The sequence below is a fragment of the Diospyros lotus genome, chromosome 10, assembly GCF_014633365.1.
Source record: "Diospyros lotus cultivar Yz01 chromosome 10, ASM1463336v1, whole genome shotgun sequence".
Taxonomy (NCBI): domain Eukaryota; kingdom Viridiplantae; phylum Streptophyta; class Magnoliopsida; order Ericales; family Ebenaceae; genus Diospyros; species Diospyros lotus.
Window position 1 is genome coordinate 8176960 of NC_068347.1, and position 16766 is coordinate 8193725.

The window sequence follows — 16766 nt, forward strand, 5'->3', positions numbered from 1 at the left end:
TAGGTGGCATCTCAGTTGCCCTGTCATATTCTGCCTCTTCATCAGTGTTGATGTCACGAGTGACACCATAAAATGTGGGATTCTTCTGCCATGTGCCTTGGATCTTGATGCAATGCATACAACGAAAGGTGCTGGTGTAAAACCGGTTAATGGGCTTGATGGGAATATAATACTCATTTTCAAGAGTAATATGAAAATGTTTGAAAATGCAAGTGAGAAATATGGCGTATGGAAGAGTAGATCTCTTGGGGTCATAAACGTCCATGTGATGAACAATGATGTGAGCCAAATCAATAGATAGTTTGTTGACTAGACACCACTGAATTTCAAATTCAAAAAATGAAACATGATCAAAAGAACCACTTTTGGAAACAAAACAGTGGTAGATAATTAAATGTAGGAGACGAGTAATAATATCAAAGTCTTTGCCCGTAGGCATATAGGACTTAAAATTAGGATGAGTAAGGACGTGAACGGTTGTGATAGGATTAAAGTTGGGAATTTTGAAAGACCATTGTTGAGTTTCAGGGATTTGGATATCGAAATTATTAGAACGAATACCATAAATTTCTTGAAAAATGCCCTCATTAAATTCAATGTCAATGCCCTTAACTCTAGATGAAATGCGAAACGGATGATCAAGAGTGACAAGGTTGGCGTAGAAAAGATGGACAAGATTAGGATAGATTGGTTCGTTTAATGAGAGAAAAGTAACCCACTTACTAAAATAGACGGTCGGGTCGAAGTCCTTTTTACGAAGCTCTTCAAACTCAACTTTTCGACCGTTAAGAACCACCTGTTTTGACATTTGAGTGAAACGAGACGCTGCCTCTTCAGACATGAAAGAAGATGCATCAAAGTCATGATGCACTTTTGTTGCTCGTTCGGATGACGACCCTTGTGCTCTCTTGTCGGATGCTCTTCTTGGGGCCATTTCATGAGAGGTAAAAGCGGGTCGGGTTGAGAGTAACTTGAGAGGCGAGATGAGAGTTAAGAGAAATGGCCCAAAGGGCCTTTAAATAACGTTCGATTGACTTAGGGTTACCGCATTCGCGGTAACTTCTGTCGATTGAAGTTTCTCTTTAGTCGACCGAAGATGGGCATAATGCATCATCTTATAATCGTCATAATTTCGGTCGACCGACGCTACAATTTAGGTCGACTGAAGAGGGACATAATTCAATATCCTCGACCTGTCATAACTTCGGTTGACTGATACTATAACTTAGGTCGACCGAAGAGGGACATAATTGAATATACTTGACCCGCCATAACTTCGGTCAACTGACACTATAACTTAGGTCGACCTAAGAGGGATAGAATTCAACATCCTCGATCCGCCTATACTTAGGTCGACTGACCCTACAACGTAGGTCAACTGAAGTGGGACAGAATGTCCACCTATGAACTGGCAATACTTCGGTCGACTAACCGATGATGTTAAGTCGACCGAAGATGGGCAAACGACAACATTCTTGAAAATTCATGAACCAAACATAAAAATTTCTTAAAGAAGCTGATTAATCAGACGAATTCATTATCCGATAGTGTTTCAACCCTTAATGACATAATTGGCGTTAGGGTAAAACTATAACGACTTATGTGGCGTTATTGTCATATATTGCTTACTTCTAACTTTTGTTACCCCTGAATATCTAAATTTTACAAAAGACATGCCCACCAAAGTGCCAAAAACATGTCCATAAAAAAAGCTAAGTTTTGGGGACAAAAATGGCCAGCAATGTGTCAAAATTTACATTAGCAATGACAATAGCAATTTTACAAAAGAAAACCAACTATACTATCTACTCTAAGGGTCAAAATGCCATGTAAAAATTTCAGCTGTCATTTTTACCCTCCACATCATCATAAGTTTAACCTGAACAAGACTCTGGTCTAATCCTACTAAGAAAAATTCGATGAACTTCACCGTAGAAACCCCACAATCAAATCTGCAAAGCAATTGGGAGGTATTTTTAGTCAAACAATCAACGGACACAAACTAGTGTTTCACTGAAAATACTTACCCATTGTTTTGTTTGAGAAGTGGTCTGACCCTTTTATTCTTGAACATTGATGTGTTGTAGTTTTCATTGACGTATAGTTTCATAAGCATGGTATGACCACCCGTACGGGCTTCATGTACTCGCCAAGCTAGGCACCACATACCTTACTCGGTAAGCTATCGAAGATGTTGATTTGTCGGTCTTGCAGGTCGACCTCGATTGCAAACTAACGTGATCTCGGGATACAATATAGAAAATAAAGATAACGATAAATACTCCAAGGTTTCCCTAGACTGGGAATTACCCCTTTGACGTAATTAACTAGCTCTTTGCCAAATGCATACTCTAACTTTTCCCTGCTAGGATTCCTTATTTCATGGTAGGCCTTCTTCACAAATTGCCAAAATCGAGAGTCCAAAATGGCACAATCTTGTCAAAAGAGTTTTTTATACTTGACTGCTCGCCATCTGATATGAAACAATGCCGAATCCACGTGTTGTACGTAAAAGCATAGTTAATAATTTGAAATAAAAAATTAACATATGAAACTGACAAAATTTTGCTTACGTCATCATTTAGCCACCCGTTCTCATAAAGTAAATTATCAAAAAAATTCCCCCGCACATCACAGATTGTCAATGACATATCGTCACTGTATAATAAAGATGACAGACAAATCAGAACTTCAGTGAAGACCGAAGTGCACTAGGAGAAGGTTAAAAAGACAATACATTACCTTGGGGAAGCTTTCTCCAACCACTTTGTGAGATCACTGACTTTTACAGGATCCACTTCTTGAAAGGGTTTAAACACCTTGACATTCAACAACTTCCTTCTCTTTAAGGGATTGGTGAATGGGGAACACAATGTATGTGCTCTCCTCTTTCTCCTATGCCTTTTTCCTTTGAGTGATTCATGATCCATATCATCCTCAAGAAAAATAGCAAAACGTTCTCCTAGTTCACCTATAAATTAAGTCGAACAATATTCAGTCGACAATCATTGCATACATTACAAGTTGCTTTTGTATTCAATCCACAAATTACATACATTTATTGTAGCTTTCTGCAAACTACGCTGGTTGATTTGGCATCACAAACTCAACAGGAACCCGTTTATCTAGATTGTGCTCCAAATCTATGATCAACATACGAGGCATTCGTTGGTAAACAATTAAGGCAGTTGAAGAGTTTGAGAGCTTGCCTGCGAAATGAGGTCAATCGAAATTTAATTATTTTTAAGACTTTGCAAAACGAAAAATCAACTTGCAAAAAATAAACCAACCTTCCTCAGCTTCTTTTATTGGCGTGACTCGTTCTTCCTCGTAAGTGTAGTCTTCCACAATCCCCGAGTTTTTTATTACAGCCTCAAACACACGTTCTTCCTCTTGCCCCTTATAATTTTCAAGGACATTACCCCTACCTCTTTTTGACTAAAACCCACATCTTTCTGATTGAAACGCATATTTTTCATCCAACTCGAGTAACCTATCAATTTTGTTCTCCATCCGATCACATCGACCTATTAACTGATCAAATCGATCTTTTATCACATGTAGGAACCTCCTCTCAAGTTACCTCATTTCTTGTCTATCAACCTGAGTTACATCATTATTATGAGAAGATGATGGTTGATTGCATGGCTGATGGTGCATGGAAACAGATTGTGCATCTTCCTTAGACTCATTTCCTTCATCTTCATTCAAGCTGTTATCCACTCTGGAATTTTCTACATCATCAAGAGGTGTCATTCCCTACCAAAATTCTTTCTCAACTTCTTTCGATAAAGGAACTTCATCATTGTAATTTCATATTCCAAAAACCTGTTAACTTTTTCTCCTTCCCGCATAGGCTGCTCAAATTCCCACCCCAACATTCTTGGAATTCTATCACCTTATAGTTTGTGAGCAAACTCCTCCCTAAGACCGGAAATTGCTTCAAATGCCCAAATCTATAGAAAGGAAAAGATTGCTTACAGTTAACAAGTTAATTAGAACATTATACAAAAAAGGAATTTTGTAAACTATTACCATGATTGCAAATGGAAATCCGTGAAAATTGTACGCATATCAATCATTCTTTCTACATTACTTCACATTTTTCCCTAGATTGCCTTTGAATATCGCAATTGTATATTTATATGATCTCTTTTCCCATGTGTAGTTGTTGAATCGATCTAGATCATCAACCAAATAAAACCACCACAAGTTCAAATTTGTATTCTTTTTTGTAGCCAACAAAACATATGCCAAAATTAAAAGAAGGTCCAGTTTGAACTTGTCAGGATTATCATTACATTTTTGGAATGTACTCAACAATTACTTTCTCATTATTTTTCCTTTATTCTTCTTGAAGTGATTATATAAAAGATGACATTATAGGCTTAAGCTCTCATCCTTAAAGTCAAATTCTCCAACTTTAAGGCCTGTAACTAAAGTGAACTCTTCAAGCCCAAATCTTGCAAGCTAGTTTTCAAATTTGAACCATACTTCATTCTCTTTGGAGGTCTTGAGCGATCTAAGAATCAACTGGTGAACCATTTGCAGAGCTATTTTCATGTTTGTAATATTGAGTAAATGTCTAAAGCATGATTTTGTAAAAAGGTCTTTGTGTTTGGCATCTAAACTGTAATACACATCGTGAATCATTTGTATCATACATCGGTTGTTTATTTTTCCACGTACCCTGTCTTTAACATCAACTACATATTCCATTTCTATTTTTTGCAAAACACAAAAAAAAAAAAAAAATCAAATACATCAATTTCAAGTCTTAAAACTATATGTATAGTTGACAAATCATATATAGTTAACTCATGTAACACCCCAATTCTCGGGAGCGTTAACGTAACGTAAGATTCCGGGGATAAATTTTTTTCAAACAAAAATCCAACACAAAAACCATTCCTCGAATATCCCGTTACACCTTCTCAGTATATCAACTATGAACCATTAATAAACCAAGACAGGTTCACCAACACAAATGCGGAAGCTAGATCGAAACCTCAACAGGTCATAACCAAAACCACTTTATTTATATATAAAGTTGCACCAACGTTTACATGACGTTTTCAAAAGTAAATAACATAACAGTAAAGACATAATGTAAACTATCTGCTAGTCGCCGTCACTCCTCGACGATTCCTTTCCCTTTTGCACCGCTGCCTTCACCTGGAACGTTTGAATATTTCAGGGACAAAGTCCAAATTAGATGATGAATCATCTAAGTGAGAGTTCAAAACACATTTTTCATGAATAATGCAAGACATGAAATAAACCAATATACCCGGTAAGCCCTAGCTCAAGAGAATTCCCACGCGCTTAACCCTACCATGGGGAAAGAGCAATCTCTCTAAAAGCTATGCCACCACACCGACTCGACGACACGACGACGCGACGCGATTCTAGCTTAAATGGGGCTGCCAACGCATCTCACCAGAATACGTTCCCACCTTAAGCATCCAGGAACCACCATACAATCTCAACTCCAAAATTTCACATGGACCACCTAGTCGTCCTAGTGCAACTTCCCTGGCCAAACGGCCTGGCACGGAAATCAAGGCGGCTATCTTGACATGCACACCCAGCATCAGATACCCCTATTATTCCGTCACGCCCTTGGAGAATTACGGCTACACTATCCAGACAACATCCTAGGCTGACATCCCACATGAACAACACAGTATGGATCACCTAGTCGTCCTAGTGCAACTTCCCTGACCAAACGGTCTGGCACGGAAACCAAGGCGGCTATCCTGACATGCACACTAGCATCAGATACCCCTATTATTCCGTCACGCCCTTGGAGAATTATGGCTACACTATCCAGACAACATCCGAGGCTGACATTCCATACGTACACATAAAACTCAAGACAATGCAACAATTCACAATTCACAATTCAATGCATCGTATAAACAACATTTATAAAATGCAATGCACAGTTCAAAACGTTTAGGGACAAACCTCCCTCATAAATCCAACCGTCACCGGTTACCATTTTAATGCACAAAACCATTTTGCATGAAATCACCATATGTTCAGATAGAACAAGCACAATAAATCAAGTTTTGGAGGAAAACCACTCACAAGAAAGCCAAATTTTGGTAGCGAACAACTCACCTTGAACGAAACTCAGAACACCTCGAATCTTGTGCCCAACCTCAATTTTCGTGCAACTCCTCAAGTATTTTAACCAAACTACCTCCTTACAGGTCCTCACGCGCTGCCTAAGTGCTCTACGCGTGTGATGCCTTGCGTATGCTTTAAAAACCCTCTATCCACTACACCCGAAGCACTCTCGTCTAGCACAAATGTATCACAACTTCGAATGAGAGAATCCTTAGCCTTGAGCCCCTATTTATATGTTTAGGAAACTTAGCCACCAAGAAATATATATTCTGCAATCATTTCAAATCTTTCAAAATCTTTTCCAATCATTCCAAATCTTTTGATATCTTTTGCAATCATTCCAAAATCTTCTAAGATTCTCTGCAATCATTGTAAATCTTCTATAATCATTCCAAATCTTCTAATATCTTTTGTAATCATTCCAAAATCTTCTAAGATTCTCTGCAATCATTGTAAATCTTTTATAATCATTCCAAATCTTCTAATATCTTTTGTAATCATTCCAAAATCTTCTAAGATTCTCTGCAATCATTGTAAATCTTCTATAATCATTCCAAATCTTCTAATATCTTTTGTAATCATTCCAAAATCTTCTAAAATCTTCTGCAATCATTGTTATCTAAATCAAATCTTTTCTTATCCAATCAAATCTTATACAAATCTTATCCTTAAAGTCATCATGAGCCTTCATCTTATCTCTAACGTCATCATGAGACTTCATCCTTATCTCTAAAGTCATTTATGAAGCTTTTTCCTGAATCTCCCAAATGCCCCTAGTAAAAAGATTTCAAGAATTACACTTTGGCCCGAACTTTTGGATAATTGCACTTAGACCCTTTTCAACATGGTCCCCGGGCTAATTTTTAATTGCATTTTAGTCCCTGAAAAATGGACTAATTGCGCTAATGCCCCTAATTTTTCGGTAAATTACACTTTTACCCCCAACCTCAAAAATTACGATTTTGCCCCCGGCTCAAAAACTGAACTTCTCTTTAAAGACCTTTATAACCCTTTGAAATATCCCAAAACACTCTCTTTAAAATTTCGAAAAAATATCGTTTCGATCTCCCTCCGTCAATTTCGAAAAAACTGCACTTAAGCCCGAATCTTCGTTTTAGCTACAAACCCTTTTGTTTCTTCCAAAAACTACTGAAGGGTTACTCTATATGCCAAATATGAACTTCCTTGGGGTTCCATTGACTTCCCGGATGCCCCGTACGATAATTCGGTATTTCAGCCTAAATCACAATTGCCTTTTTTTTTAGCTATATCGGGAACCGTTCCCGATCCAACTTCTTTTGATGCCTAAAATCATAACTCGTATTACTTGTCGATACTATACCATTTTCCTTGGCTATCTAGGGTCCAGGGTATTCCCTCTGACTAATTCGATCGTCCAAAGTTGCGTTAGTGTACCCTATAGTCTTATTTTCCACAAAGTCCATTTATGCCCTTCATCAAATATTATTTATGACCTCAAATCATTCTCGGGTATTACTACTCACAAGTGAATAAACTAATTTTTTAGATATATTAGATAAACGTTGGACTGAATTTATTTCTTTTCAAGTAAGTTTTAATTTTACTAACAAATGAATAAAAAAACATATTAGTTCCATAGCAAAGTGCATGTGAATCCTAATTACAAAAATAGAATAGTTCAATAACAAATTATGCATATGTGTTCATAAAAACTTAATAGAATGTTCTTCCATCTGCCTAGACAAACAACTAATTAATCTTGAAAAATTTCATCTCTAATTATAAAAGAAACAAAAACACAAAAGCAAACAATTAATCAAATTTTTTTTCCAATCGTTTGCATTTGCTACATGAGAATGCTCAGTAGTGTTGGAAGGATAATTATTTTATCACCCATTGTTTCTTAAATAGCAAATGCAAACGATTGCAAAAAAAGTTGATTAGTTGTTTGCTTTTGTGTTTTTGTTTTTTTTGTAATTAGAGATGGTATTTTTCAAGATTGATTAGTTGTTTGTTTGGCAGATGAAAGAATATTCTATTAAGTTTTTATGAACACATGTGCATCATTTGTTATTGAACTATTCTATTTTTGTAATCAGGATTCACTTCCACTTAGCTATGGAACTAATATATTTTTTTATTCATTTGTTAATAAAATTAAAATTTATTTGAAAGGAAATAAATTTAGACCAACGTTTATCTAATATATCCAGAAGATTAGTTTATTCACTTGTGAGTTAACTATATATGATTTGTCAACTATACATATTAAAGATGATTTTAAGACCTGAAATTGATGTATTTGATTTTTTTTTTTTGTGTTTTTTGCAAAAAATAGAAATAGAGTATGTAGTTGATGTTAAAGATAAGGTACGTGGCAAAAAAAGCAACCGATGTATGATACAAATGATTCATGATGTGTATTACAGTTTAGATGCCAAACACAGCTCTTTTTACAAAATCATATTTTAGACACTTACTCAATGTTGCAAACATGAAAATAGCTCTGCAAATGGTTCACTAGTTGATTCTTAAATCGGTCAAGACCTCCAAAGAGAATAAAGTATGGTTCAAATTTGGGAACCAACTTGCAAGATTTGGGCTCGAAGAGTTCACTTTAGTTACAAGCTTTAAAACTGGAGAATTTGACTTTGAGGATGAGAGTTTAGGCTTATAATGTCATCTTTTGCGGAATAACTTCAAGAGGAATAAAGGAAAAATAACGAGAAAGCAATTGTTGAGTGCATTCCGAAAATGTAATGATTAGCCTGACAAGTTCAAGCTGGGTCTTCTTTTAATTTTGGCATATGTTTTGTTAGCCACAGAAAAGAATAAAATTTGAACTTGTGGTGGTTTTATTTGGTTGATGATCTAGATCGATTCAACAACTACACCTGGGGAAAGAGATCATATAAATATACAATTGCAATATTCAAAGGCAATTTGGGAAAAAGGTGAAGTAATGTGGAAAAAATGATCGATATGCGTATAACTTTACGGATTTTCATTTGTAATCATGGTAATAGTTTACAAAATTCTTTTTTTGTATAATGTTCTAATTAACTTGTTAACTGTCAGCAATCTTTTCCTTTCTATAGATTTGGGCGTTTGAAGCAATTCTTGATCTTGGGGAGGAGTTTGCTCACAAACTAGAAGGTGATAGAATTCCAAGAATGTTAACAGCCTATGCGGGAGGGAGAAAAAGTTAACAGGTTTTTGGAATATGAAATTACAATGATGAAGCTCAAGGTAAATCGCACATTAGTTCCTTCATCAAAAAAAGCTGAGGAAGAATTTTGGCACGGAATGACACCTCTTGATGATGTAGAAGATTCCAGAGTGGATAACAGCTTGAATGAAGATGAAAGAAATGAGTCTAAGGAAGATGCACAATTTGTTTCCATGCACCATCAGCCATGCGATCAACCATCATCTTCTCATAACAATGATGTAACTCAGGTTGATAGACAAGAAATGAGAGAACTTGAGAGGAGGCTACTACGTGTGATAAAAGATCGATTTGATTAGTTAACAGGTCGATGTGATCGGATGAAGAGTTAAATTGATAGGTTGCTCGAGTTGGCTGAAAAATATGCATTTCAGTTAGAAAGACGCATGGGCAATGTCCCTGAAGATTATAAGGGGCAAAAGGAAGAATGCGTGTTTGAGGCAATAGTAAAAAACTTGGGGATTGTGGAAGACTGCACTTATGAGAAAGAACGAGTCACGCTAATAAAAGAATCTGATGAAGGTTGGGTTATTTTTTGCAGGTTGATTTTTTCATTTCGCAAAGTCATAAAAATAATTAAATTTCGATTGACCTCATTTTGCAGGCAAGCTCTCAAACCCTTCAACTACCATAATTGTTTACCAATGAATGCCTCGTATGTTGATCACAGATTCTGAGCACAATCTGGATAAACAGGTTCCTGTTGAGTTTGTAATGCCAAATCAACCAGAGTAGTTTGCAGAAAACTGCGGTAAATGTATGTAATTTATAGATTGAATACGAAGGCAACTTGTAATGTATGCAATGCTTGTCGACTGAATATTGTTTGACCCAATTTATAGGTGAACTCGGAGAACGTTCTACTATTTTTCTTGAGGATGATATGGATCATGAATCACTCAAAGGAAGAGGGCATAGGAGAAAGAAGAGAGCACATGCATTGTGTTCCCATTCATCAATCCCTTAAAGAGAAGGGAGTTGTTGAATGTCAAGGTGTTTGAACCCGTTCGAGAAGTGGATCCTGCAAAAGTTAGTGATCTCACAAAGTGGTTGGAGAAAGCTTCACCAAGGTAGTGTATTGTCTTCTTAACCTTCTCCCAGTGCTCTTCGGTCTTCACTGAAGTTCTGATTTATCTGTCGTCTTTATTATATAGTGACGATATGCCATTGACAATCTGTGATGTGCGGAGGAATTTTTTTGATGATTTGCTTTATGAGAACAGGTGGCTAAATGATCACGTAAGAAAAATTTTGTCAATTTTATATGTTAATTTTTTATTTCAAATTATTAACTATGCTTTTACGTACAACACGTGAATTCGACATTGTTTCATATTAGAGAGTGAGTAGTCAAGTATAAAAAACTCTTTAGATTGTGTCATTTTGGACTCTTAATTTTGGCAATTTGTGAAGAAGGCCTACCATGAAATGGGGAATCCTGACAAGGAAAAGTTAGAGTATGCATTTGGCAAAGAGTTAGTTAATTACGTCAAAAGGGTAATTCCCATGTTACAACCCTCGAGTAGAACTCACCCTCAAAAGCTAGCTATTAAGGGGAGGGTGCCCAAGAGGTTATAAACCCCACACCAGGAGCCTGCCTGAACTTCCAATGTGGGACAAGTCTCATACCTTGTAGTGGATCATAACATACCACCATGCTCCACAGCCTGACGCCCATGACGACAGGCTGCGCACTAGCCACTACTAGTCCCAGGCGAACACTGCAATGCCGACGTCACCTCCATCGCTGCTCGCTTGCACTGAGAGCCATGGGATCGACTCTAATACCACTGTTACAACCTTTGAGTAGAACTCACCCTCAAAAGTTAGCTATTAAGGGGAGGGTGCCCAAGAGGTAATAAACCCACACTAGGAGCCTGAACTTCTAATGTGGGACAAGTCTCATACCCTGTAGTGGACCATAACATTCCAGTTTAGGGAAACATTGGAGTATTTATCGTTATCTTTATTTTTCATATTGTATATCGAGATCATATTGGTTTGCAATCGAGGTCAACATGCAGGAGCGACAACTCAACATCTACGATAGCTTATTGAGTAGGGTATGTGGTGCCCAGCTTAGCAAGTACATGAAGCCCGTACGGGTGGTCATACCATGGTTTATGAAACTATACGTCAATGAAAACTACAACACATCAATGCTCAAGCATAAAAGGGTTAGACCACTTCCCGAACAAAACAATGGGCAAGTATTTTCAGTGAAACACTGGTTTGTGTGCGTTGATTGTTTGACTAAAACTACCTCTCAATTGCTTTGCAGATCTGATTGTGGGGTTTTTATGGTGAAGTTCATCAAATTTTTGTTAGCAGGATTAGACCCGAGTCTTGTTCAGGCTGAATTTATGATGATGTGGAGGGTAAAAATGGAAGCTGAAATTTTTGCATGATATTTTGACCCTTAGAGTAGATAGTATGGTTGATTTTTTTTTTGTAAAATTGCTACTGTCATTACTAATGTAAATTTTGACACACTGCTAGCTATTTTTATCCCTAACACTTAGCTTTTTTTACGGGCAATTTTGTGGACATATTTTTGGCAATTTGGTGGGCATGTCTTTTGTAAGAATTAGATGTTCATGGGGTAACAAAAGCTAAAAGTAAGCAATATATGACAATAATGCCACATAAGCTGTTATAGTTTTACCCTAACGCCAATTATGTCATTTAAGGGTTGAAACGCTATCGGATGATAAATTTGTCTGATTAATCAGCTTATTCAAGAAATTTTTATGTTTGGTTCATGAATTTTCAAGAATGTTGCCGTCTGCCCATCTTCGGTCGACTTAACATCATCGATCAGTCGACCGAAGTATTACCGGTTCATGGCTGGACATTCTGTCCCACTTCAGTTGACCTAGGTTGTAGGGTCAGTCGACCGAAGTATAGGCGGATTGAGAATGTTGAATTCTATCCCTCTTAGGTTGACCTAAGTTATAGTGTCAGCCGATCAAAGTTATGGTGGGTCGAGGATATTCAATTCTATCCCTCTTCGGTCGACCTAAGTTGTAGTATTGGTCAACTAAAGTTATGGTGGGTTGAGGATATTGAATTCTGTCCCTCTTCGGTCGACCTAAGTTGTAGTGTCGGTCGACCGAAGTTATGGCAGTTATAGGATGATGCATTCTGCCCATCTTTGGTCAACCGAAATTACCACGAATGCGACAACCCTAAGTCGACCAAACGTTATTTAAAGGCCTTTTGGGCCATTTCTCTTAACTCTCATCTCGCCTCTCAAGTTACTCTCAACTCGACCCGCTTTTGTCTCTCATGAAATGGCCCCAAGAAGAGCGTCTAGCAAGAGAGCACAATGGTCGTCATCCGAATGAGCAACAAAATGCGTCATGACTTTGATGCATCTTCTTTCATTTCTGAAGAGGCGGCGTCTCGTTTCACTCAAGTGTCAAAACATGTGGTTCTTAATGGTCGGAAAGTTGAGTTTGAAGAGCTTCGCAAAGAAGACTTCGACCTGACCGTCTATCTTAGTAAGTGGGTTCCTTTTCTCTTATTAAACGAACTAGTCTATCCTAATCTTGTCTGTCTTTTCTACGCGAACCTTGTCACTCTTGATCATCCGTTTCGCATTTTATCTAGAGTTAAGGACATTGACATTGAATTTAATGAGGGCATTTTTCAAGAAATTTATGGTATTCGTTATAACAATTTCAATATCCAAATCCCTGAAACTCAACAATGGTATTTCAAAATTCCCAACTTTAATCCTATCACAACTGTTCATGCCCTTACTCATCCTGATTTTCAGTTCTATATGCTTATGGGCAAAGACTTTGATATTATTCTTCGTCTCCTACATTTAATTATCTACCACTACTTTGTTCCCAAAAGTGGTTCTTTTGATCATGTTTCATTTTTGAATTTGAAATTTTGTGGTGTTTGGTTAACAAACTACCGATTGATTTGGCTCACATAATTGTTCATCACATGGACGTTTACGACCCTAAGAGATCTACTCATCTTCCATAAGGCATGTTTCTCACTTGTATTTTCAAACACTTTCATATTTCTCTTGAAAATGAGTATTCTATTCCCATCAAACCCACTGACCGGTTTTACGCCGGCACCCTTCGTCGTATGCATTGCATCAAGATCCAAGGCATATGGCAGAAGAATCCCATTTTTTATGGTGTCGCTCCTAATATCAACACTGATGAAGATGCAGAATATGACAAGGCAACTGAGATGCCACCTACTCCCATTCATGATCCTGCTGCTGCTGCTGGTGCTTCATCTTCTTCTCGCCCTAGCCCTTCTCTACAAGAAGTTCTTGACGCCATCCTCGACATGGACACTCAGGTTACCCGAGTTGAGGAGCGTCTCGCTAGACTCGAGAGTCATTTCCAAACTCTTCCACCATCTCATGAGTAGGTCTTAGTTTGTTAATGACAAATAGGGGAGAAATGAGACATCATGTTTTGTCTTATAGTCTATTTTGTAACTATGATGTTTATGTATGGTTAAATGAATGCAATGTCGTTTATGTATGGTTAAATGAATGCAATATCATTTATGTGGCAGTTCTATCAATTTGATCTACTGGAACTATTTTGAGAAAATGCATTTATCTCATGATCGATTGAAGAAAGTGTCCTTGCCCCTGTATAGCTTCACCGGGGTAGCGATCCCAGTTGCAGGATCTATTCAACTACCCATTACGCTTGGGGAAGACCCTCAACTCGTAACTCGGCAAGCGAATTTTATAGTGGTTAAAACCTCCTCGGCGGCATATAACATGATTTTAGGCCGCCCCTTACTCAATGATCTGATAGCAGTAGTGTCCTCATGTTACTTATTGATGAAATTCCCCACCCCACCCCCGTCAGAGTGGGGCAAGTTCGAGGAGATCAAAAGAAGGCACGAACCTGTTATGTGTCATCCACAAAAGGAAAAAGAGCTAAAGAAACCTTATCTATAGCAGAAAAGGCCATACATAAATCATTGGAAGAAGGAGCCGCACGTAAACCCCAACCTGTTGAAGAATTGGAAGTAGTACATCTGAGTGAATTAGATTCTAAGTAGCATATGTGGGGTCCCAGCTTCCGAAACATATAAAAGAAGAGATTACAAGATGCCTGCGAGAAAATTCAAATGTATTTTCTTGGAAACCAAAAGATATGTCAGGAATCAGTCCAGAAGTAATATGCCACCACTTGAATGTGGATCCCCAGTTCCAGCCAGTCCGACAAAAGAAGCGAAACATTGCCCCTAATAGGCTACATGCTTTAGAAGAGGAAGTTGACAAATTGCTAAGGGTGGGCTTCATTCGAGAAGTATTATATCCAGAGTGGTTGGTCAATGTTGTTATAGTCACGAAACCTAATGGAAAATGGTGTGTTTGTGTGGATTTCACCAATCTCAACAAGGCATGCCCCAAAGACTCATACCCGCTACCTCGGATCGACCGTCTTGTGGACGAAACGTCTGGATACCAGTTTCTGAGCTTCTTGGATGCTTTCTCGGGGTACCACCAAATAATGATGTACCCTCCAGACCAGGAGAAGACGTCATTTATCACTGAAAATGAGACATACTGCTACCATGTCATGCCTTTTGGACTCAAGAACGCTAAATCCACTTATCAATGCATGGTGAATAAAGTCTTCAAAAAATTGCTGGGCGACACAATGGAAGCATATGTTGACGACATGATCGTGAAAAGTCGAAAGGGTGAATCCCATGTAGAAAAGCTAGCGCAGGTGCTTGGAGTCTTTAGACAGTATAAGATGCGGTTAAATCCAAGAAGTGTGCCTTTGGAGTGCAGTCTGGAAAATTCTTGGGATACATGATCACACAAAGAGGAATCGAAAAAAACCCTGAGAAAATTAAAGTAATACTAGATATGGAACCATCAGCATCAACTAAGCAAGTTCAGCGATTGACAGGATGAATGGCAGCTCTCGGGCGTTTTCTCTTCAAGTCAGCTGAAAGAGAGCTCCCTTTCTTGCGGACATTAAGAGCTGGAAAAAAGTTTGAGTAGACAGAACAATACCAAAAGTCATTTGAAGTATTAAAGGAGTATTTGAAAGAAGTTCCCCTATTAACACGACTAGAAATTGGAGAGACGTTATACTTATACTTGGGGATAAGTGATGAAGCCATAAGTGCAGTATTAATCAAGAAAGAGGGACAGGTGGATCCGCCAATATATTATGTCAGCAAGGTATTACAGGGCCCCGAGACACGTTATCCCATGGCATAAAAAATGGCGTTAGCACTGTTAAACGCATCCAGAAAGTTGAGGCCATACTTCCAGGCTCATTCGATCATCGTACTTACAAATCAGCTCTTACGAAGTATTTTGCAAAAGCCTCAATGTTCCGGTCGCCTTACCAAATGGTCCATTGAGTTAAGTGAATATGATATCCAGTATCAACCTCGACAAGCTATAAAAGGACAGGCGTTGGCTGATTTTATTGTGGAATGTACACACTCTAGTAAGGTAGGAGAAAATAAGCAGGCAGAATGGTTGTTGTTTGTCGATGGAGCATCTGGTTTACAGGGAAGTGGCACTGGGATAGTACTTGTATCCCCTGAGGGAGAAACGTTAGAGTATTCTCTGCGATTTGCTTTTTCAAGTACAAACAACGTAGCTGAATATGAGGCATTAATTGCTGAAATGAGGATAGCAAGGAAATTGGAAGTAACACGATTGGTTGTTCATAGTGATTCTCAGTTGATTGTGCAGCAGTTTCAGGGACAATATGAAACCAGAGAACAGATAATGGCTCAATACTTGCATAAAGTAAAAGACTTGGCCCAGACATTTCAGAGTTTCCAATTAACACAAATAAACATATCGCTCAATGGACATGCTGATGCCTTGTCTAAACTAGCATCCACTAGAGAGATAACAGGAGGAGCAGTATTTGTGGAGATGCTACATCAACCAAGCATCGAAGAAAAAGAGGTATCATGCGTTGAGGCAATAGTGGACTGGAGATCGCCTTTTTATCGTTATGTCACTAGCAATGAATTACCAGATGATACACAAGAAGCAAAAAGACTTAAGATGCGGGCTTCAAGGTTTACCATCATAGACGGGATATTATATAAGCGAGCTTACACTACACCTCTTCTCAAATGTTTAGGCCCTCAAGAGGCCGAATATACCCTGGCAGAAACTCACAGCGGAATGTGTGGAGAACACTTGAGAGCAAGAGCCCTAGCAAACAAAATTTTGAGAGCTGGTTTCTTTTGGCCCACACTAAGGTGAGACGCGTTAAAGAAAGTTAAATCATGTAACAAATGCTAACGACATGCTCCGTCCAATCAGCCCCAATATCTCAGCTGCAACCTGCGTTCTAGCCTATACCATTCGCTTAGTGGGGTTTGGATATTCTGGGACCTTTCCCTCGAGCACTCGAACAAAGAAAATTTTTAATAG

General features: G+C 38.1%; 1 protein-coding gene across 1 annotated transcript; it reads left to right on the top strand.

Annotated features, from left to right (window-relative positions):
• Positions 1–12674: 12674 nt before the first annotated feature.
• Positions 12675–16419, top strand: LOC127811074 (uncharacterized). Its single transcript, XM_052350786.1, has 4 exons — positions 12675–12849; positions 13539–13678; positions 15750–16289; positions 16363–16419. The coding sequence occupies exons 1-4, from the start codon at positions 12675–12677 to the stop codon at positions 16417–16419; spliced, it is 912 nt and encodes a 303-aa protein (XP_052206746.1).
• The last annotated feature ends 347 nt before the right edge of the window (positions 16420–16766 follow it).